At 45.5% G+C, this 22818-nt stretch overlaps 1 protein-coding gene across 1 annotated transcript in view; it reads right to left on the reverse strand.

Annotated features, from left to right (window-relative positions):
• Positions 1–22818, reverse strand: part of ADAMTS17 (ADAM metallopeptidase with thrombospondin type 1 motif 17) — a 271681-nt gene that overhangs the window by 71931 nt on the left and 176932 nt on the right. The window contains exons 15-17 of the mRNA XM_065412384.1: positions 18197–18317; positions 14575–14649; positions 8918–8998 (exon numbers count right to left, since the gene is read on the reverse strand). Of these exons, the coding sequence (XP_065268456.1) occupies positions 8918–8998; positions 14575–14649; positions 18197–18317 (277 nt within the window). The remainder of the gene's footprint in view (positions 1–8917; positions 8999–14574; positions 14650–18196; positions 18318–22818) is intronic.

The following is a 22818-nucleotide window of genomic DNA, read 5'->3' on the forward strand; positions in this document are numbered from 1 at the left end:
ATTGATGCCGGTAGATTAGATAGATCTAGACACCCGGATACCAAAGAAGCAAGCACAATATAAGAACTTGATAGAACAGAATAGCTATTTGATTGTCTGAGGCTTGCAAACCAGCCATAAACTAATCTCATGCTTTCCTTTCTCTCCTTGAAGCTTGCAGACTTGCTGTGTTACACTTTCAAAGCTAATAAAATTGGCAGCTGTAGAGTGAAAAAGAATCAAAACACTGCTGGCTTTAAACAGACTCCTGGTTTATGAGACCAGACTTGTACATTATTATCTAGGCTGCCCATCTTGCACCTGATTGAAGTCTGACAGTTTAGCAGTTGGGCCCAAGAAATTCTTGCTGAAATCAGTAAATAGTGAAATATATTCAGCGCGCCAACCATTTCAGAGCACTCATCTTTCATTTAACTCTCACCTTTCCTTCTAAGTGCAGCAACACAATTTTTGCCTAGTATTTTTTTAGTTTTCCTAAATCATTTCCTAAACCTTTCTTGGGTAAAAAGGAAACAAAATCTCTGCGTTGGTTATGAGCTCCAGAAACATGTTTGAAGATTTGCAAGCGTCAAAGAATATATATATTTTTAGTTTATGTGGGCTTCCATAAGGAAGATGTTGGATGGATTCTTTAACCCAACTCTTAGAGCTGAATCATAAAGGAGGGGTCAAGGTGTGTCGGGGGCAGGAGGAGATGGAGTGGACTGTGTTCTGCCCAATCCTCAGCCAGGTGCGTGACCCCTATGGGACCATTCCAGCTAGCACAATTTAGAGTTGCCCGTAGGCTGCTCTAAATTATTTCAGAGGCCATTTTGGTCCTGGCAGACGCAGCATCAGGGAAACAGAAAAGTAGCTTCCAGCCATTTCCTCCATTCCATCTACATTAAGCTTATGTTCAGCATCTAGCCGGATGTCCTGTCTGCTCTCAGGCCTGCAACGTAGGGAGCTAAGGCAAATGATGCCTTGGCAACTCTTGGTCTTGATGGAAGCAGGTCAAGCTGTAAAGGTGCAGAAAGAGCAGGTGATAAAATAGCCTGGTACACCAAAAACCCCTTTCAAAAATCTTTGTGAGGTGCACATGTGTGCGAATGCTGTGCAGGGCTAGACCTTTGACAGTCCTGTGAGGGCTAAATTTCCACCTGCCTGGGTGTGCCTATATGCCTTTTGAACACAAGCATCCTTTTGGATGGACAGAAAAGTGCTGTTTTAGCCACAGCCTAAAGCCCTGTAGGTTTACTAGGTGAAATCTCTCACTGAGCTCTAGTATTGTGCCCAGGCTGATGTATATACTCTCATGTCTGGGCACAATACACCAGGGCTGGATACAGGGACTCAGTTTATTAATTTGGGGCCTGATCTAAAGCCCATCAAAGTCCTTCCCTTGACATTGATGGGATTAGCATCAGGACCTTGTACGGGTTAACCACAAATCAACAGGGCCTCCATCAGTCAACAAATACCCCACAGCTCTGAGGCTATGCCTATGCCGCACACTAAGTCTGGGTCTGTGGGACCTGGTGTTTCCAAGCCCATGCTTGAGCCTCCAAGTTGCATGGTAGACCTGGGACCTGGGTCTCAGAGCCGTGCTAACGCATCCATGCTGCACCATGCAGACCTTCTGACTTGGGTCTGCAGCCTGACCTGTGTCCACACTGCAGAATGACAGGGCCTGGACCCGAGTCTCAGAAAGTATATCTACACAGGGATAAAAGACCCAAGGCTGGCCTGGTTCAGCCCTCAGGCTCATTGGGGTAAGAACTCTGGGGATGAAAAATTGCTGAGTAGATGTTTGGGTTTGGGCTGGAGCTTGCGCTCTGGGACCCTGCAACAAGGGAGGGTCACAGAGTTTGGGTCGAGCTGAACGTCTACACAGCAATTTTTAGTCCTGCAGACCAAGCCCAGTGAGCCTGAGTCAGTTGACTCAGGCCAACCACAGCTGTGCCATGGGTCTTTTATCCCCGTGTAGATGTGCCCAGAGAGACTCAGGCTCCGATCCCTAGCCCCCAGCAGGGTCCTAGGGCCTGGGTGTTTGCTGACCTAAGTCAGTCTGATTTGTGTGTGGATGGAGAGGGGGCTTGGGCTCAAACCTGAGTAAGAGTCCAGGCTCAGCGTGCAATGTACACATACCCTAAGGGTCCAAACCTGTTTCCCTTTCATATCCCACTGAAATTAATGGAAGGGTTGTATGCATCAGGACAACACCAGTGAAGAAAACTCCTCCATAAAATAACCCAGTTGTAAAAGCAAGACAGACCCTCATGCAGGAAGTCAGTCATTTAAAACTACTATTAAGAGGCAAAGGTATTTGGAATTTCATCTATTTCCTTCCAGAAAAGGCTACTGTATGTACAAATGCTACTTCAACACTCCAGCTACTGAAAGACGATTCCGTCCGCGGGGATGGTGAACAACTGCAGCTTTTCAAATTAATTTTTGTGACTTCCAGATTCTTCAGATTACTGGGGAGGGAATGTTATTCCAAGGACTTTGGGATGAAAGCAAACGTATTGAGACGTAGAGGGGCAAGCTGGCAAAGCCTGATTTTATGGGAAGAAAATTCCAGGCCACAATCTCTGTGGAGAGTCAAGTGCCACGTATCCAAACCGTTTTGCCCATCCAGATACTGGGTATTGAGCAGAGTGGCCTGCGGGTGTTTTTCATCCACTGCAGTGTTTCCCAAACTTGGGACGCTGCTTGTGTAGGGAAAGCCCTGGCGGGCCAGGCCGGGTTGTTTACCTGCCCCGTCCGCAGGTCCGGCCGATCGCAGCTCCAGGCCAATGGGAGCTGCTGGAAGCGGCGCGGGCCGAGGGACATACTGGTCACTGCTTCCAGCAGCTCCCATTGGCCTGGAGCAGCGAACCGCGGCCAGTGGGAGCCGCGATCGGCCGGACCTGTGGACGGGGCAGGTAAACAAACCGGCCCGGCCCGCCAGGGCTTTCCCTACACAAGCGGCATTCCAAGTTTGGGAAACACTGATCCACTGGATAGTTTTCTAATTTCAAGGTTAATTGTGTCTCCTGGCCAGACTGTTCTTTAATAACATTTTTCTTAACCATTAATGATTGAGTCCCAGTTTATTAACTTTCTGTCAGAATTATGACCCTTGCTTCTAATTAACTAAACGAGCAGGGGTGTGACCCAAACCCCATTTGAATTAATGGAAAGGCTCCTACTTGCTCGCTTGGGTTTTGGATCAGGCCCCACCAACTAGCAAGCTCTGCATGCCTTTGGTACACTCCATGTTGTTCTTTAATATACTTAGAAGGTCAGGACATGAACCTCCCCATCAACGGCAAGACATGTCTGACTTGCTTTTTGGGGAGGGGGGCGCATTAATCTAGTGTGAGTCATGTTTGTAATGACAAGAGACCATTGCCTATAGACCTGCCCTTGCCTCTGGTTGCTCAGTAGTCAGGCAACATTTGACGTCCATAATGCGGCTATTACTAAGTGGTGTGCTTCAAGCAACTAGAGGCCAGATTGCCCCCCCCCCCCACACACACACACAGGAGCGGCTGAGCAGGAGGAAATTTCTGTGAGGTTCTCCTTCATGGGGATTCTTACCAAAGTGTTCTGACAGGGCACCGAGTTTACTCCCCTGGTGGAACTGGCAAGAGGTCTGACCTCATGGATCCGGAGAGCTGGAGAAGGTTGAAAGAGATCCAGGAAGAGGGCTGGTGCGTCAACACTCTGCTGCAGACTGAAACTGGCATAAACAATGGCTCTAAGCAGCACTGAACATGACCAGCTCAGGGATAATACCGCATCCAATTAAAGTCATGGGCGGAATGTAATTATCTCTATTGGAATATGGCTACTTACTGAGATACTGAGACAAGCATGCCTACTCTTGTGAAAAGGTCCATGAGAGCTTTAATGAGCAGAAAGGCAGCACGCTGAGCTCCCTAGGACTAGGCATCCATTCTGACTCAGAGGGAAGATCGCCCCTTGCTGAAACACCAGCACTCCATGTTTAATCTCTGGGGTCTTCCATCTGGGGAATGACCATGTCTTACTTGAGGGAGTCTTAGGCTTGGCAAGCTTTGATCCCCGCTTCCTCAGCATCCGAGCACTAAGGAACAGCAACAACATTTAGATCTTACCGCATGGAGTATTTTGCAAGCAGGGATCTCAAAACATTTTGCAAAGGAGGGGAAGTATCCTTATTTCCATTTTGCAGACAGGAACACTGAGTTACAGAGAGGTGAAGAGGTGTGTACAGGGTCACCCAGCGGCTCAGAGCTGTGAACAGAACCGAGGGGGTAGATTCTCTTCTCTACCAAGACCTGCTCGACAGTGTGGGCAGGCGAGCTCAATCAGGAAACAGATTATGGCTTCCTGAGCCTCAGCCAGCTCTGTCCTCAGTGTAAATTAGAGCAGCCTAAAGGTTGCTCTAATTTAGGACAGTTGGCTGTGGTACTCCCAGGATGATATGCTTGCTGTGGATAACAGTAACATAACTCCACCCTTGCCCCTGCCCCTTCACCGAGGTGGGGGTGGTAGATGGTTTATGGAGCCAGCTCTGCCGGCTTTACACCAAATGTGAATTCCTGTTAGGGCCAGGCCGGGGGCACTGGTCAGTTGCTAAGTTGTGGTCAGAAAATGAGTAGTGGGGTCAGCGTCGAGGTAGGTCAGGATATCAGGAAGTTGGGGGTCAGGCACCAAGTTGAAGGCGGCAGGTGAATGGAAGAGTCAGGATATCAGGAAGTCGGGTCAGATGCCAGGTTACAGACAGCAAGCAAATAGCAAAGTTGAGAACAACCCAGGCTCAGAAGCTGGAGTTTAGGGTCTACAGCAAGCAGGGTCTGGAGTGGAAGCAGGCAGGCAGTCTGCTTGGTTGCTCAGACAACTCCCCATGATGGCTTCCTGGTTTAAAAACTAACAACAGCCAACCAGTGAGCTGGGAGGGGCCACCATTCAGATCCTGCTGGGCAGGACTTCCTGCAGAACCCAGTTTCATGGGGTCCTCAAGGGGAAACCCAACCTAAGCAACCAGTGGCGATGCGGATGAGTCGGTGGCTCAGAACTCCCAGGTTCCAGTCCAGCAGCGTCTTACAATTTCCTGCGTTTAGGGGAATTCTCAACTTGCAGTTGTGGCCAGATTGCAGCTCAAAGGGTCCAGAAAAAGGGCAGTGAATCTAACCCATTGTCTCCTGACTCCCAGTTCACAGTGCACTATCCATGGAATCACGCTGCCTCTAAGTATCAAGTCAATTATTCACAAGATCCTCCAGCATCTTCCCATTGCACCAGAAATGTCTCACCAATCACCAAACCAAGTCTCTTCACCTGACCTGAATCCCAACTCTTGTCTGTATAAGATTGTGATCGCTGGGGGAGAGGGAAGGTGTCTACAGGAATGGTTAACTGTAAGTAGATAGGTCAGACTACCACTGGGATGTGGTTTCACTCAGGAGGTAGCAGGCATTTGTCTTGTCTCATGCTTAGCTTTGTGGCTCAACATCGTACAGTAGAGGATTAAAACAAAACCAAAAAGCCCTTAACTTCTCTTTTCCTTTCAGGCTGGAAGACAGGAACTGACTAATCAACCTAATCCTAAACCTGGCATCCAGTCAGATCTTTATTTCCACTTGCAGTTCCTCCAACTCACTTCCGAGCTCATGGACGCAAGCTGCCGAGGCGTTTCCTGTTCAAGGTGATTCTTTAGCATGAAAGCCAACCGAGCCAGCCAGCCAGCGTGGGCTGAACGTAGGTGGAGGGAAATGATTCCGGAACTGCTCCCAGCAAATGGAATAATGATTCCAAATTAAGCAGGGTTCCAAAGTGCTGCACCCAGCCCTGAGTGGAAACAAGGCTGATTGGACTAAACTTTATGAGTGAAACTAACACAGGGAATCTTTCCAAAGTTAGACCCTTTGTTATAATGAGTGCAGAGTCCTTGTGCCTTATTAAAGCTACAGTGCCTGGAATTTGATTCCCCAATTATTGTCTTGTATATCTTGTTGGAGACTCGCTGTTGCTATCCTTGGGCTTAGATTAACAAGGCACTGCATATTTCTTCCTCTCTGATCACTGACATTGGAAACAGACAGCTTTGGAAGACACAATAAGATCCTCCTGGCTACTGAACATGAGCTACAGAGCTGAAAAAATATTGGGAAACTTCAGTGTAGCAAGAGCATCATCATGCACTGCAGCTGGGAAAAAACTCTCTTGGCCCTTTATTTAAAGACACAGACATTTTAACCACTCTGCAAAACTGGACTGCAAGTATTGTGGGAAAATCCTGGTCTCAAGGTGTCTCAGCACTCCTGCTCCAAGTGCGGTAGGCCAGAGATGTGCAAAAATAGAAAATATATAGGGAAGAGCTGCTTGGACCTTTATGAATCTCAAAACTGGATTGGTTCAAGTTTTGGAGGAAGATCTCTGGGAAGGAACCAGTCTCATTTTATCTGAACTGTATTTCTTACCTTCAGATAAGGTAGATGCATGCAGGGGCAAAATGTACTCTCAGTCATAGCCAAACCTGTTGGTGTAGCACTTGTTGAGGTTACATCTGTGCAAGTGAGCAGGGTTACAGCATTGTAACTGAGGACCGACTTTAGCCCTAAATATTCAGGGCAAGCTTCTCAGAACTAGAACTCCAGCTGATAAAACTAAAACCCCCTGATAAACACTCTATATGAATCCCATGGAAACAAACAAACAAACAAGACGGGCTTCCAAAAGCAGAATATTTGCAAAGCTCGAGGAAACACTGGCTCTTATTGTTCCACCAGTGGCTTGATATGTCAAACATCTTATGTGTAGGCGTAATCTTCTTCCAGAAAACTGGCTGCCGCCTTAGCCGAAATAACAGCAACAGTGACACATGCTTCCTACAAAGGGGTGGTGCCACAAATGCCGGTTTTATAATACAAGGCACAGCCCACCTCAGAGTTGAATAGCAGGGGCTGTTTTTTTCTTAATTGCATTTTAGCTTTATTCATCACGTGGTATGTACTCAAGAAGATAGACAGGGCAGAGGGGGTGACAGCCAGGGAGAAGCACTCTTGCTGAATGTTCCTTGCCAATTCTGGTGTCATCCCAAAACACAGGAAAATAGCAGAACTAGTGCAAAACTCCTAAGACACAATCAGCCTGCGAAAGCTTTCTGCAGCATCCTGTATCCTGATATTTGCAACTAACTGGAATCTAAGAAAAAGAGTTATGATGAAGGAGCACATGGGAGTCAGGAGACCTGGGTTCTATTTGCAGCTCTGCCACTGACTCACTTTTTGGCCGTGGCAAGAGTCACATCACCTCTGTGTGCCTCAGTTCCACCATCTGTAAAAAAGAGGGGGTCAAATGCTCATTCTCCTATGTGGAGTTACTGCCATTCTCTATTATTTGTTCTGGTAGCACCCACCACCGGAGAGGGCACAGTCCCTGTGCCGAAGAAGATTGGAAGAGACGGAACAGGCAGATGGGACAACATCTAAGTAAGGTGGTAACACACTGAGCGGTCGGAGTGAGAACCACATAACCATTAATCCCAGTTTGCCCCAAATGGGAATACTCTGGTGAGGAAAGACTGCAGGACATGGCCCTAATAGAAGCACTCAGTTTTTGTGCTGAGGGGTGCCAGATAAACTGATGGGCAAACAGACAGAAAATAAAGGATTCAGGGGGCGTAAATGCTTATCGATAGCAATAAAAATCCGGAGGCGAACCTGCTCGGAATTTTAAACCACAAAGGCTCAACAAACATCAGAGACGGCTTCGATTGTTCTCTTCTCCTGCCTTAACGGGACATGGAATTGTGGCACATTATAGAACAGTTAAAAGCTCAGCTCAGCTTGTTACCTTGCTTGCAACAGTGTTTCTATGTGGCCATGCATCTATCTACATGTTTGGATGAGAGGAAGGATGGTCCAGTGATTAGGGTGCTAGCCAGGGAATTTGGATTAAATTCCCTACTCTGCCACTTCGTCTTTCTGTTCCTCAGTTCTCCGTCTGTGCAATGGGGATTGCAACACTTCCTTACCTCACAGGGGTGTTCTGAGGATAAATTCATTAAAGTTGGTGATACAAGGATGATACTATGAGGATGGGGCCATACATGTACCATTGCAGATGTAACGATAGTGTATCTACCTATAGCTAGCTATAGTTTACAAGGACACTACACAGCCATAACTGTAGGGGTTAATCATTTTATAATAAATTTGCTGACCCTGTAATAGACCAAACTACAATATCCGGGGCTCCCCCAGGGCCAGATCCTCCTTTCCCTTCCACAGGTGCAATGCCACCGACTTCAGCGGGACGGCAGGGGTGTAAACAAGGGGAGGACTAAGCCCATTATTTCAGTTGGCTGCCTCACAGAAATTCAGAGTAAATAACATAAGCACTGGATCGATGGCTGCAGCCAGCCCACCTCAGGCTGTGAGCTCATTACAGGCTAAGCAGGGCTGGGTCTTGGATGTAAAGCAAAATGACAACCTAGTACTGCAGGAAGTGGCCTGGGCAGCATGGTAAATGTGTTGGGGGAAGTCAGCTGCATTGTCCTGCCTCACTCCTAGTTTGAACTGGGTGCTATGCTCTTCCTACCCAAATGGCGGCTGTTTCATCTGAACACCACATTCTTCCTTACTCCTCCCCCTAAACTGTTGCACAGTGTTGTTGTGTGCTATTAGACAGCTCCTCTGTTCCACCCCAGAGCAAAGTGCATGTCAGGGACTCGTCTACGCATGTAAAAATGCTCTGGGATTCCTTCGGGGTGAATAGCACCCTACTAGCTGTCCGATATTAACACGCTGAGCAAACCACCACAGAAAGGGTGAGACATCGCAATAAGAAAGAAACGTTAGCAGCCAATTCCTGCAAACGATGAACCTGTGGCCTAACTACTCCTATTGATCATTTAGACAAAAGCATACACCGAGTTTAGAATCAAAGCATTTTTCTTTTTTACCCAGAAAACTGTGGGCAGGTTTATCCTCCACCACTCGGATCCGTCGAGCACCCGCAGGGATCACAGCTGCTTCAATATAACCTAGGGCAACAAAAGGTCACATGGATGAGAGTCTCCCACAACCAGCCAGAGGCATTCTGTAATTTAGTATCATCCCCCAAAAAATCAACTCCGCTCCAGCTTTTGTAATGGTTGGGAAACACTTGAAAGGTAGTAGCTGTTTTGGCAGCCAGGTTTCAATGCGGTGACTTGCGTAGCAAGGGCGAATCATTACAGCTTGAGGAGAGGGGGAAATGTGTGTACACATCCTTAATTGCAACTCTTCTGGCTTGTGGTTGGTTCTATTAAATCTGTTCCCGTGCATCATTTTTGTTCATGTGTGGCATCTACCGGAATACGCTAGGATCCTACTGGAAGCTGAAGCAAAGGTGTGCTTGCCAATAGTTACAATGCACATCATAGGAATAGAAGTGTCAGTGCTTCGAAATGAACACATTTGTGTTAGCTGTTATGAAAACGCTTTCTTTGGGATCTAACCTGCATTATCATTCATATTTTTAAGGAAAAGAATGAGCTATTTGGGAGACTGCTAAAACTAAAACATTGCAGGAGTCAATGATGAAAACTGGTATAAATCTATTTGCTTTCACTGGCATGTCAGTCCCTATGAAACAGCCCTATACAATTTAATAGGCTACCATCTCCTTCCTTTAGAACTTTTAAACCAAGCTGCAGAATTCTACAACCAGGATTTAATTCTACAGGGTAGTTAAAAAAAAATAAATCTGTAGGACCGATCTCCTTCAAATGATACTTGTAAGTTACATGTGGTTTATTTATTGCTTTTAAAACCCCCTCAAAAATGTTATGGTTCAATTCAGAGATGGACAAAAACCAAAACCTTAAGACACGGGCACTCTTGACCTTTGGAGTCATTCGTGTGTGGGTTCTGCTCCAAACTTCGAGGCTCAGCCCTAGCTTTAGTCTAAGTGATAGGCAAAAAGCAAACTACCTACTAATACCTGTGTCAAATATGAAGCAATGAGACTATCTTGGAAACCATCGTGACTAGGATTTGATTCTTTTTAATTGGCCAGACGGTTTATTTTTCAGTGTGTAACTTGGCTCCTCCCCCTTCCCACCTTTTCTTTTAAAACACTAATAGTTTATTCTGTATGCTTTACCTGCCCTTTTTTTGTTATATGTGCTAAGTGATATGGCCCTATACCAGACCTGCCCCTATAGAAATAGGACGATGCTGGAGAATCACTAGTGTAAGAGTAGTGTTTGGGACTATTCCTTTAGAATTCAGCAGTACTTTGGTTTTTTTAAGGGTAAATGCAGCTGAACTGCCGTGGTTCTGCTTTGACTGAGAGCAAGGGAGAGAGAGTGACACACTGCAGAACAAAGGGCCTCTCTCTGTGTGGCTGCATTGACTGTGGAGGCGGTACCCTGGGATGTGGCCTGGATGTGGCTAGTGAATCCATCCCTGCCTGAAAGCCTTTCACTTATGGGTTCACACAGGGGCTTCAGCCCATGGGCTTAGCCTACCACAGTCGTGTCAATGAAGCAGCTGCATAGCCACCAGATTAATGGGACACATGGATTCCTTCCCACTCCCAACCCCTTTTAGATCACCTGTACAAAACATTCTCACTGGGGTGTTGGTGTTGGGTTGGGAGATGATTTGGCCAATGACAACCATCTCTCTCCTTAGCCTCTCATCTTTTTAAGGTAGCCCCTACTGTTCTGGTACATTCCACTAATTTGTATTGCCATTTTACCACCTCTCCTCGCTCCCCTCAGCTCAGGTCTTTTTCCTTTTGCCCCCCACCCAGGAGCATCATCTCTCTTGTTTTCTTCTCCCCTGCTCAGGTTACTTCCAAAAGCCAGTCAATCATCCTTTGCAGGGAGAATCAAAATAAAGGGAAAACAGGATTCTGAACAAAGAACCTCCCCTCATGTCAGGCTGATGAATTCCCCATTCTGCTAATTACAAAGCATGCTCCATCAGTAATACTCACTACTTCAGGGTTTGGCTTTTATGGCAATTGTGAAATCTATAAAAATCAAAGAAAACAGATGTCGGACATTAGCCTGGATCCTACTGGGAGTTGGTTTTTTGTTGGTTGAGATAAATTACATTAAGAGCAGCACATTCTAAAATGCCAAACATCCCTTGTTGCACCCCATGCATCTGCATTCAAACCCAACCAACTATTACGATCAGACACGAACATACAGCAGAGTGATTAATGACAATATGTTACTGTAAATGGACCCTAGAAACACACCTGGCCACTATGTTAGGAAGCCACTTTGGAACATGCTCAAGTATCACATATTTGTTGATGTATTTACTGTGGATGATGATGATTATTTTTTAAATCAAAGGCTCAGAACTACCTTCTGCCATGACCAGATCCAAAAAACCATTGAAGTTAATGGAAAGGCTCTCATTGATTTCACTGGGCTTCAGAGCAGACCCCTGAGGCAGTGGTATCCTGGCCTGCGTCCTGCTGTTTTTGCAGTGCGAGAGGCATGGCGTTACTCTTGAGGTTCTGCTAGTGCCACAAATATGCTCTCATTTCACCACTGCGGTGCAAGAAAATACCGTGTGCAAACGCTGCCTTGTACATTACTTTTGAAATGTTAAATAGCGGAGTTTAAGATATTAACAGGCTATTAGTTCTGGAGACTATTTAGTTTGGTCTGATACCAGATTTTTCTCCTCATGTAATTTCTAATCCTGACTGATAGCACCAGGGGTTGTATTCACAGCTCCTGAATAAAAACAACAACAAAAAACCACCTTACTGTCCTTGCTCTCTGAGATTGGGTGACACAGAACCAACTATTAACATTTTGTTTTCTTTAGGGAACCAAGTAGTGCCGGTCTATGCTTGTGTAGTTTTGAAATGTTCTTTCAGGGGACAGAGTAGGTTCCTTGGGCATGTCCCATAGAAAGCCTCTGTAGTTCTTAGTCAGCAATACTGTGTAAATCAGTGGTCAAAATCCTACTGCAAATGCATTAAATACACCATACATGCAAACTCACCATAAATATAAACTCAGATTGCTCCCAGCTGGGCTTTAGAGCTAGTGACATGCTGTTGCTCAAGGGATTATAATCCCAATATTGGAGAATGTTGCCCCATAGTTTTCAAGGCATGTTTTCTATCACAAATTGTAAACTGCAGATTCCCAGAAAGATTATCAAGCATTAGATATTAAGCCAATGTTGGTCCAGAGTCAAAAGACTGTCAAAGATTTGTTAGGTAACTTGGGGGTAACTGTTTGCAATGCTGGGGTCTGCACGGTTGAGTTAAAATTCTGTTTAGGTGAGGAGCTGCTTAAAGACTGATGAGATCTGGCAACAATCAGGCAGTGGTTCTAGTTATTTCATCCAAAAGTCAGACTTTTAAGATAAAGGTTGGAAAGTATAACCGGAGAATTTCATGATTTCGTCATTTCTAGAGCTGTACTGTACTCCACCTCGGGAACAGCTGTTTTGGAATGCAACAATCTTTCTGGATAATCTGTGTTACATCAGTGTCCCAGGAACGTAAGGCTGTGATTGAAGTGAGTCCTAGATACATGTTCTATGGTGAACTTGTATTAGGAGTGATACCAGAACGAAGAGGCGGCTTTGTCATCAAGCAGATTAATACATGTATGGTGGCTACTGTAGCTTCACTTAAACACTGGAGAGATTTGCAAGAGGAAAGCAGGCTCAAACAGGAGAACCCACTGTTAGGCAGGGTTATTAGTCCTAGAGAGGAGAGAGGTTAGCACGAATTTCAACGTGGAACTGAATTACTACAAAACTGGTTTGGATGTTACTGGAAGACAAACTCTCGGGTAGAGGAGATGTTACCCCATGGCTGCAAGTGCTGATCTCTATGCAATGTACCTTTGTAGCTTCCTACTAGGGGTGTATCACAGTATGGGTAGAACAAAACCCACACCCCTGCACGATCCCAACTTTTGGATTATGTCCTGCTGCAAGGTCCCAAGTTGAGAGCTGTAAAGACTGGACTCCTCTAGTTATCTGCTGAACATGTACCGCACAGACATCCCCACTGTCCTGGGGTGGCAAGGGCAGTCTCCATAGCTCTTTCAGTCCTTGCTCCCATTGCCAAGAGTGCCAATCAGTACCTACTGTGGGGGTGCTTTGGAAACGTATCCATTAGACGCTGCACTGAGACTTAAGAGCTCGTTTTTTGAGCAGTCAGAAGATGCTCATGACTTGCCGTCACCATCGGTCGGGGCTGAATTCCATCTGTTGGCCTACAGGTGACAACCTCCGCACCCTCATTACTGATCCTCTCTGTATTCCACTGTCCCTCTAGCTAGATTTTGTACGGAATGTAATTCTTGTTGCTGATCAGAAAATAAAAGACAATTGACTAGTTTATCTTCTTGCGTGCATGAGAATCCTGGTGATTACCAATTGCAGGTACCTACCCACACAGTACCTACCCACCACTGTTTACTTCCAGCCATGGGGTAGCTAGCCTGGAGGAAAATCATTTCATCATGAAGCCATGGACAGATTTCAAAGCCTCCTGATATTGCTATTGAGTGTCAATTTGGTGGTAATGATTCCTATAAAGGACAGCCGGCCGGTAAGTCACCCACTGCCCTGTGTTTCTGTCTGCCTCTCATCACCTGCCCATTTATCCTATTAACAGAATTTTCTTGCATGTGCTGAGAGAAGAACATTCCCAGGCTTAAAGCACCATCTCTCAATTTCCTTTTTATTTTAAATGCACTACTGTCAAGGTTAAAATTCTGCATAAAGTGTTTGATTTCTTCACCATAGTAAAAACAGAAACTGCTCATGAAGAAAAGTTATTGTTATAGCAATTTGCCTAGTTCATTTAATTATTTACTGGAGTACGGACTTAAAACGTAAGCCAAACAACTGCAGCGTCTCTTTTGGGTCACAAGACAGAGGGCATCCATTCAAATCTTCCCGTGGCCAGGGAAGAGCAATATAGATGCACACATGAAAAAATGACTCATGTGGCAGGTCTCTAAGCGTTATCTGTACGGCATTGGAGTCTGGATGGGAATCTTACAAGGAGGAAGGGAAGGGCCAGACCACTAGCCGGTGTAAATCAGTATAGCGCCACTGGCTCCCAGTTTACATTACTGAGGATCTGGCGTAAGTGCAGAACATGATTCTGAACACAATTTGGGGATGATGTCAGAAGGTCAGAGATGAATTTTAAAACAAAGTTTGTGGGGGGTTTTTTTGGGTGTGTGTGTGTGTGTGGGGGGGATTTAGTTCCCAGAAAACAGAAGGACCAACAGGCATAGTACTGGGACAGGTATCCAGTGTGCAGAACCTCTGAAAACTCGGTGGCACTACAGAGATGGGCTGGAAGAGAAGAAACAGGGGCAGGACTTGATAATGGGCTGACAAACATGGTCTTCTGGTGGCTAGGCAGCTCCTTTCAAAGGCCAAGGACCCACGTGCTGTCTCTCCAATTCAGGCTAGTCATGCTGAATGTAGAAGGCTTTAAAGGGTATCCATGGCTTTTTATACGATGCAGTCTCCCCAACCAATCCAACCAGGAGGAGGAGGACAGAAAACCAACACCCAACAACAGCTACCCAATGACACCACACACAGCATTCAGGCATCTTACACGAGAAACACTTGGGAACAGCCTTTGCCTTTGCCATCACACACGTGGAAACCTTCTTACAATGACTATTGGTTACTGAGAAACAGAAAGGAGTTGGCATGTGTTTAGTCCAGTTAATAGAGCTCGACAGCATGTTTGCAATCACAGGACATACAGGGACCGATCCTGCAGTCAGTGGAGTCCCACGTGCACAGCAGCTGCAGGATCTGGCCCAAACGTTGTAGGTGCAATTCTCAAACTGATACTTCTTAACAACCAACGTCTTGACATTTCACAGCTATTCTCTTCTGAAATCATAAATCGACACACTTAACACAGGGGCTTTGGGCTTGACCCTAATCAAAGCAAGTCAATGGGAGATCTGCCCCTCTCTTCGGGAATGATTTCACTATCCAGGCCCTGATTCTGCTATCGGGACTCATGCTGCTTAGTCACATTAGGCTTCAAATTTAGGCTTTGTAAAATCTTGGATTTTAAACATCATTAAAACGCTGATTTTTAAAGAAAATCCACAGATATTTTCTTAAACAAATACATGTTTCCTTGTGGTGTTTGCAACCTGAACACTTTGTGCCAGTGCATGAGACACAGAACGTGAAACTGACTAAGGTCCTGGTCCCACAAAACACTTATGCACATGAACAGTCCCATTGAACACCACAGATTAACTCACTGGGCATAACATGTAAGCGGAATCGGGGTCTGGACCCATAAGTGAAACCAACATGTCTAATTTCACTGTCTATGCTGACAGAAGTGTAAAAGCAGAGAGAGAATAAATAGCAAAACTATTTCAGGTTATTTTTCACACAGTGTTTTAATCTACTATTTTTCCGAAAAAAACCTGTAGCTAGTCTATGTGTTAGGACAGAGTATAAAGGCTGGAAAAATCCTTATTTATACAACTATGTAAGATGGGCAAATGAAGTATTTTGAATGGTGAAGCAACATTTTAGATAGGATCGATGTGTCTCTCTCTCTCATCTGGCTCCAGATATTCAGTAAAGAATGAGGGAGCAATAAAGGCTTGTACATTATAATATTAACGCTCAACATACCGTCTGGGTACTGTCGCATCTGCCCTGTCTCTAGAGATGGGGGAACCCCTGCTGTACTCATCTGGTTGACAATCAGCAGAGAATGTTCAGTCCCTACAGATCTGCCATGGGGAAAAGTCACTGAATGTATTGAGAGCAGCCCACCTAACTGAAAACAGGCTTTTAAATTCTGGCAGGGACCCAGAAGGTTGTCATCTATCTGGGTCAAGTCTTTTTGTTTCATGGTGATTTTGATCCGTAAATAACAAAGATAGGTTTCCCTTCAAAAACATCTACGAGATACACTTATTTCCAGCTAGCACTGCTACTACAGAAATGGAGAATGTTTTTCCCAACTAAAACGACCAGGGCGCAATTCCCATTTCCTGCAGGAGACATTAGAGAAGCAGTGAAACTGTAAACTAGGCATACATTTGTTGATATTCAGATCGGGAACTGCTGTAGAAGATGGAGCAGTGGTTTCACCACTGGCATCAGCTATAGATTTAGCCCTGGTCTACACTGGGGGGGAGGGGAGGGGAGGGGGAATCGATCTAAGTTATGCAACTTCAGCTACGTGAATAACGTAGCTGAAGCCAACGTACTTAGATCGACTTACAGTGGTATCTTCACTGCGGTGAGTCGACTGCTGCTGTTCCCCCATCGACTCTGCCTGTGCCTCTTGCCGAGCAGGAGTACAGGAGTTGACGGGAGAGCGCTTGGGGGTCGATTTATCGCGTCTAGACTATACGCAATAAATCGATCCCCGCCGGATCAATCGCTGCCCGCCTATCCGGTGGGTAGTAAATACATCCCTTAGCAATGTAACATACATTTCCAACACAGACATAGGAGGTATGGCACAATTATACCACCAATGCTGTTCCTTTTTAACTGCAGAAGTTGCGTGCAATATTTTGTGACATGCTCTCAGAGCCCTATTCTCAAAGCACAAGTGCATGCCAACAAAGTTAACCAAGGAAAATCTTTTCCTTAGTCTTGCACAGCCAAGATACAAACTTCTCACTACCAACAGCTGGAAGCTAAACGGAACACAACAGTCAGAGCAGTAAAAACTGCAAGCCGGAAATCATACGACAGATCGGCCTGACAATGGAAGTGCACAAATGAACTCCAGAAAGTATTACTGAAGTTTGCCAATTCCACCTGCACCTCAGAGGTGGTGGTAGATCTTAGCTGCCTTCACAGATAAAGTATGGGAAGGAGGTAGTAGAAATTAGAAAAGAGAATCAGAGCACCAGCTTTGAAGCCCTGATTTAGCAAAGCAGTAGAGCACACACTTAACTTTAATAATGAATTCAATGGAACTCAAGCATGTGCTCCAAGGACATCTTTAACTGCTTTCCTCAACTGAGTCCCAAAACAGCACATGTTGAATGTGCTTTGCTTTTGCTTCCCTACATGCGGAGATGGCAACATTCATTTAAATATCGGTCGTTTTGCCTAAATACTTCCTCCCTCCTGCAGTGGGCCCTAAGTCTAAATTTCCACCGCACTTTGCTTGACCAGGATGAACGGCAACAGGTCTCTCATAAGTGTGGAACAGTGACTAAGGAAGAAGGGCTAATTCACACACAATGGGCGTGCAAAACCAGAGAGGACAGCTTGAGCTTGACTGAAAACAGTCTTATTCCGATGCTTCTATGTTGCTGGCGTGAAGTCAGTATAAATACTCAGAGAGTAGGGTCCCCTGGTTTAGCTGAAGCGGAGATATCCTTAGCATTACATGAATCATCCGGGATGTACACAGGAGCTCTCAGTTTAAATGCCGAAATCAGCTGTCCCTCCCACAGGAGGAGACATTATGATTATCATGATTTTTTCTCTCTGATTTTACATCAAAAGTACCTGTAACATTCAACATGAACTGCACAGCGTGACTTCTTTGAGCTCAGTAAGGAGGCAATGGCCAATCTCGGCAAACAGGAAGAGGCTGCAGATGGAATTCCACCGTTGAACCAGTTCTTTAATAAAACTGGAACATGGTTAAGGAAACTGAATGGCAAAAGGTGTTATACAGCGCCAACAGGCCTGACCCTGTGAAGCCCTGAGCATCTTCAACTCCCCTTCTCAAGAGGGACTCATCACCTCTCAGGATTGGACCCTTGTAGGAACTCTTATAGGTTAAACACTTATTCTGAAAAAACTGAGCGATAAGATTAGGCATCGTTAATAACTAAAGAATTAACCATCTTATTCTTGAACAGCTATTCACTTATTCAGTCTCAAACATTTTCGCAGATTTCTTCTGGGCAACAAATTGGGTCAGAAATACTAGCGTAAATTAGAGTAATTCCACTGTGAACACTGTAGCTACTCTCACCCCTAACTTATATCAGTGTCAGCGAGAGCCGAATCTCATGGACAGCCATAACGCTCCCTGTGTATCAACCTCTAAAAATATTCATTTCAAATCTTTTTTTAAATGTACAATGGCTATTTGATCAGGCGCCATATTAAAAATAGGTGAGTCACACAAAGGACAAGAGTTGTCGCTAGCTCTCTAACTCCTAGATGCTAAGCAGTTCAGACGAAGCAGAGCGCTTTTGCAGAATGCGACTCACCCATCCCCTTGGTGTGGTTGAAGTCTCCTTTCACCACTTTACAGGTTTTGCCATCTCCATTGCAGATTCCACAACGATCCTCTTTGGCAGCTGAGCCAATGATCCCATCGCAGCCGATTTTCTAATGACAACAACCAGAGGCCCTCGTTATTTCATTTGCAAGGCTAAAATGTCTCTAAACTGGGCTGAGCCCCGGATAACATTTGATTGAAAAACTGAACAGGAAAAGAATGTAGTGAGTCAGGAGAGCATTCAGTCAGTACGGCATTGGATTGGTTAGTCAGCAAAACACACTCGTTCAATAGCAAATGCACAAACCATGTTATAAAAAGCTTCACTGTTGTAAGCAGCATCATAAAACCCTCGCTATCCAAAGCACATTGGTGTATTTGCACTAACGTGTTTAAATATTAACAGATTACAAGGATACTCTGTATTTTATAGCAGCTTCCATGTGAGGTTCTCAAATAACTTCAAAGGTCCTTCATAATACCCTTGTGAAACAAGTATATTCCAGGAGTCCCATTTTGGAAATGGGAAAAGAAAGGCATTGAGAGGTTCTGTGACTTGCCCAGATTCACACTGGAAGCTTAAGGCAGAGCTAGGAACAGAATCCAGGTATCCTGAGTTCCAGTTTTATGCCTTAACCCAGCGTTTCCCAAACTTGGGAGGCCGCTTGTGTAGGGAAAGCCCCTGGCGGGCCGGGCCGGTTTGTTTACCTGCCGCGTCCGCAGGTCCGGCCGATCGCGGCTCCCACTGGCCGCGGTTCGCTGCTCCAGGCCAATGGGAGCTGCTGGAAGTGGTGGCCAGTACATCCCTTGGCCCGCACCACTTCCAGCAGCTCCCATTGGCCTGGAGCGGCGAACGCGGCCAGTGGGAGCTGCGATCGGCCGGACCTGCGGACGCGGCAGGTAAACAAACCGGCCCGGCCCGCCAGGGGCTTTCCCTACACAAGCGGCGTCCCAAGTTTGGGAAACACTGCCTTAACCACAAGTTCCTCCAAGATTATGCTTGAGGTCCTGATCTATTGCTCACGGAATCCAATGGGCATTGTATCAGGACCGCGCTGAGGACACCAACATTCAGTACTGAAGACTCAGCATCTATTACATTTTCACTATTTGAACTGAATGGCTCGGGATGCTAGCGCACAGGTCCACATTTTCAGCAGGTCCCATTAACTGAACACCAGAAACCCACATTTATGTTATCAAGAATTTAGGGTCACAATAAATGTATCCAGAATTTAGGTTCACTGATCTGTAAGTGCAACCTGCTGTATGCATGCACAGATGTGACATTTTGCCAGTGCTCCCACGGTATTCAGTTTTGACTTTTTTTGCACTTAAATGATCCCAAAAATATTTAAGTATTTAACCCAATGCTTCAGTTGAAAAGGCATTTGGATTGTAGTGTTAGTCACGATTTTACATACATGCCTAAAGCAGTGACCACTAAAAATCTTTACCATTTCACCCCATAAGCAAACACTAGGAGATTGTGTGTTCTCCCTAATCCTTGCTCTCATGGTGGAACCCCGACGAAGGAGCCCTGACTTTGCGGCTTCAGACCTCATGCCAGGAGGCACGCTCCTTGACGACTCTGGCTGTGGTCTTGGGGGGGGGGGGGGCTCCCCAGCCTGAGTCCAACAGGGGCCTCATTGCTTTCTCCACGAGGTGCTTCTTAACCTGGAGTTCTGGCACCTCGCAGGTCTGGTTTGGAACTGAGTGACAGATACTGCACGTAGTGGAGGTATGAGCTTCTCCAAGGCAGAAAAGACAGGGCTGGTGGTTGTTGCTGACTGAGAAGGAATGGGGGCAAGAGAGAATTTCTGAAGCCTGGTAATCCTGGGCATAATCTAAGTCAGGGGTCGGCAACCTTTGGCACGTGGCCCATCAGGATAATCCGCTGGTGGGCCGTGAGACATTTTGTTTACGTTGACTGTCTGTAGGCATGGCCCCTTACAGCTCCCAGTGGCCGCGGTTCTCCATTCCCGGTTCGCCGTTCCTGGCCAATGGGAGCTGCGGGAAGCTGTTGCTTGCGTGGACCTGATAATGATAGATAGCACAACAGCCTTGACTGATACACAGCTTTCCTTGTAACTTGGCAGGAAGGCATATATTTTCAGCTGCATTTGAACAACCACAAGCAACTGGATGGATAAAGGAAATGTGGCAAGCACTTCAACCAACTTTATTGTGAGTGTTATGAGACCAGTCCACAGGACTGTAGAGGAGGATCAACAACGCAGGGATGCAAAGGACCAGATCTCTAGATCTACACTGGGGTCCTTCATAAACCTTAAACCACGAGGACGATGTAGGACAGCCAAGTAAAGATAAGGAGGGGACGGCTATGTGCTTTTCATGTTTTTAAGGCAAATTTCCACACAGGGATGCTACCTAATTAATGCCCCATAAGTATGAGTCAGGCCATGTAGGATCGTGAAATAAATATCGAATGCGCCTGGATATGTCAATGTATTTCATATAGTAAGTACATAATGATAGTAATATAGACATGCTGATTCTAACTCAGCTGACCAAATTACATAGAAGAATCATAGAATCATAGAAGATTAGGGTTGGAAGAGACCTCAGGAGGTCATCTAGTCCAACCCCTGCTCAAAGCAGGAACAACACTAACTAAATCATCCCAGCCAGGGCTTTGTCAAGCCAGGCCTTAAAAACCTCTAAGGAAGGAGTTTCCACCACCTCCCTAGGTAACCCATTCCAGTGCTTCTCCACCCTCCTGGTGAAATAGTTTTTCCTAATCTCCAACCTAGACCTCCCGCACTGCTACTTGAGACCATTGCTCCTTGTTCTGTCATCTGCCACCACGGAGAACAGCCGAGCTCCATCCTCTTTGGAACCCCCCTTCAGGTAGTTGAAGGCTGCTATCAAATCCCTCCTCACTCTTCTCTACATGTAGAACATGAGAAATTCTTTTAGTGGAGAGCTGATGAGCTACTTTGTTTTTCAGAATAATCAATTATACCCGGACCCAGAACCTTTCTGATGAGGGTTTACGATGTGAATTACATCACGTACAAGTACTGCCATGTCAAGGAAAGGATGAAATCTTAGAGTAGCCAGGCTCTCACTATGTCAGAGACATGTTTGGAGTAGGGATGTACCTGGATTTCTGTGAGTTTAACCAATCACTTCAAAGGGAGCAGAGTTAGGCCAACGCTGACCGCTTAGGAAAATCCCACCTCTGGAGTACAGTCAACAAACTATCAGACGGGACCCAACCCACCTCTAGTCTAATGGGCACATTTTTATGGCACGAGTTGCCCTGCAAATCAGAAAACATGGGACACACACGGTTAGGTGTTACCCTGCAGTATAAGGCATATGTGACGCACATGTTAATGACAACATCCATTAGAGAGAGACTCAAGATCTCCCGAAAAACAAAGGTGCAACAACAGCTTCATCATGGCCATGGACAAAAAGGGTGAGGAGCGGCTCTACTGGAAGCAAATTGTGTTTCTTGGGCAACAGGCAAACCATTTCCCACACACTGACTACCTCATTTTGCTGTGATTTCAGACACCTCTTGATTTGTATGCTCCACAGGTCTGATAGCACAGAGGGTGAGAGTGGGCATGTCCAACACATCATAAAGTGCAAAGCTGATAAAGTAATTTTATGGGTTTCTGTCTTTCACTCATGCAGAAAAGAGGAATGCGTCAAACAGCATTGCTTCCCACCAGGCTCCTGCTGGAGGATTTAACGAGCGAACGGCTCCCTCCTTCACCAGAGCAACATACAAGCATCGTCCTGTAGCAAGTGGAGACTACACTCGCAGCCCCCAAACCTCTTGCAGCTTTGAAAAGCATGGGCCATCTCAACGATACAAACATTCTCTGCTACACCTGGGAATCACAAACCACCTGGGATTTGGTCTTGTAAACTGTTGCTTAAAAAGCAGAATTTTTAAAAAAAGCATAACGCATTTTTTGGCTTCAGAATGAAAATTTCTGCATTCGCATTACTTTATAAGAGGAAAAAAAACCATAGAAGCACTTTCTTCATCTGTATGAATATTATAGGCCTTGCTGTTTGCTTTTCCTTCCCCATGCTTGCAAACTGCTTCCAAAATAAAAGAGGACTGAATCTTTTTTATTGTGAAATGGCTTATGTTAAGAATTTAGAGTGGTATTGCTAAAAGAGGCAAAAGTCACACTGAGTCTTGATGGGATTTCTGCTCCTAAATCATTTAGATGCTTTTGAAAAAATCCACCCTTATTGTTGCATTTAAAAACAAAATAAAAGAAGCAAAAACAGAACCAATGTCACTATAAATGGGAATGAAGAATCTCCCAAAGGTGTTTGCAGAAGTGGGCTCTTAATTGGCAGCATGTATCTTAAGCTTTGACAGAAGCTATGGAGCACTCTAGGGTTGGATGATACTGCTGGTTCATTTCATTGTGGCTGGATACTCTATGATCCCACCAATCAGAGAGAAATAAAAAGGAAAGGAAGTAACTTTGGCATGTTTTTACTCTGTATGCAATGCACAAGATGGTCCCCGCTGGAGAAGAGTGTACTCAAGCACCTGGATGTCTTCTGTATTTCTGTGGGAGGACAAAAATGGATGGTAATGCTGGTGTAAAT

Source organism: Emys orbicularis, chromosome 10 (genome assembly GCF_028017835.1).
Source record: "Emys orbicularis isolate rEmyOrb1 chromosome 10, rEmyOrb1.hap1, whole genome shotgun sequence".
Lineage (NCBI taxonomy): Eukaryota > Metazoa > Chordata > Testudines > Emydidae > Emys > Emys orbicularis.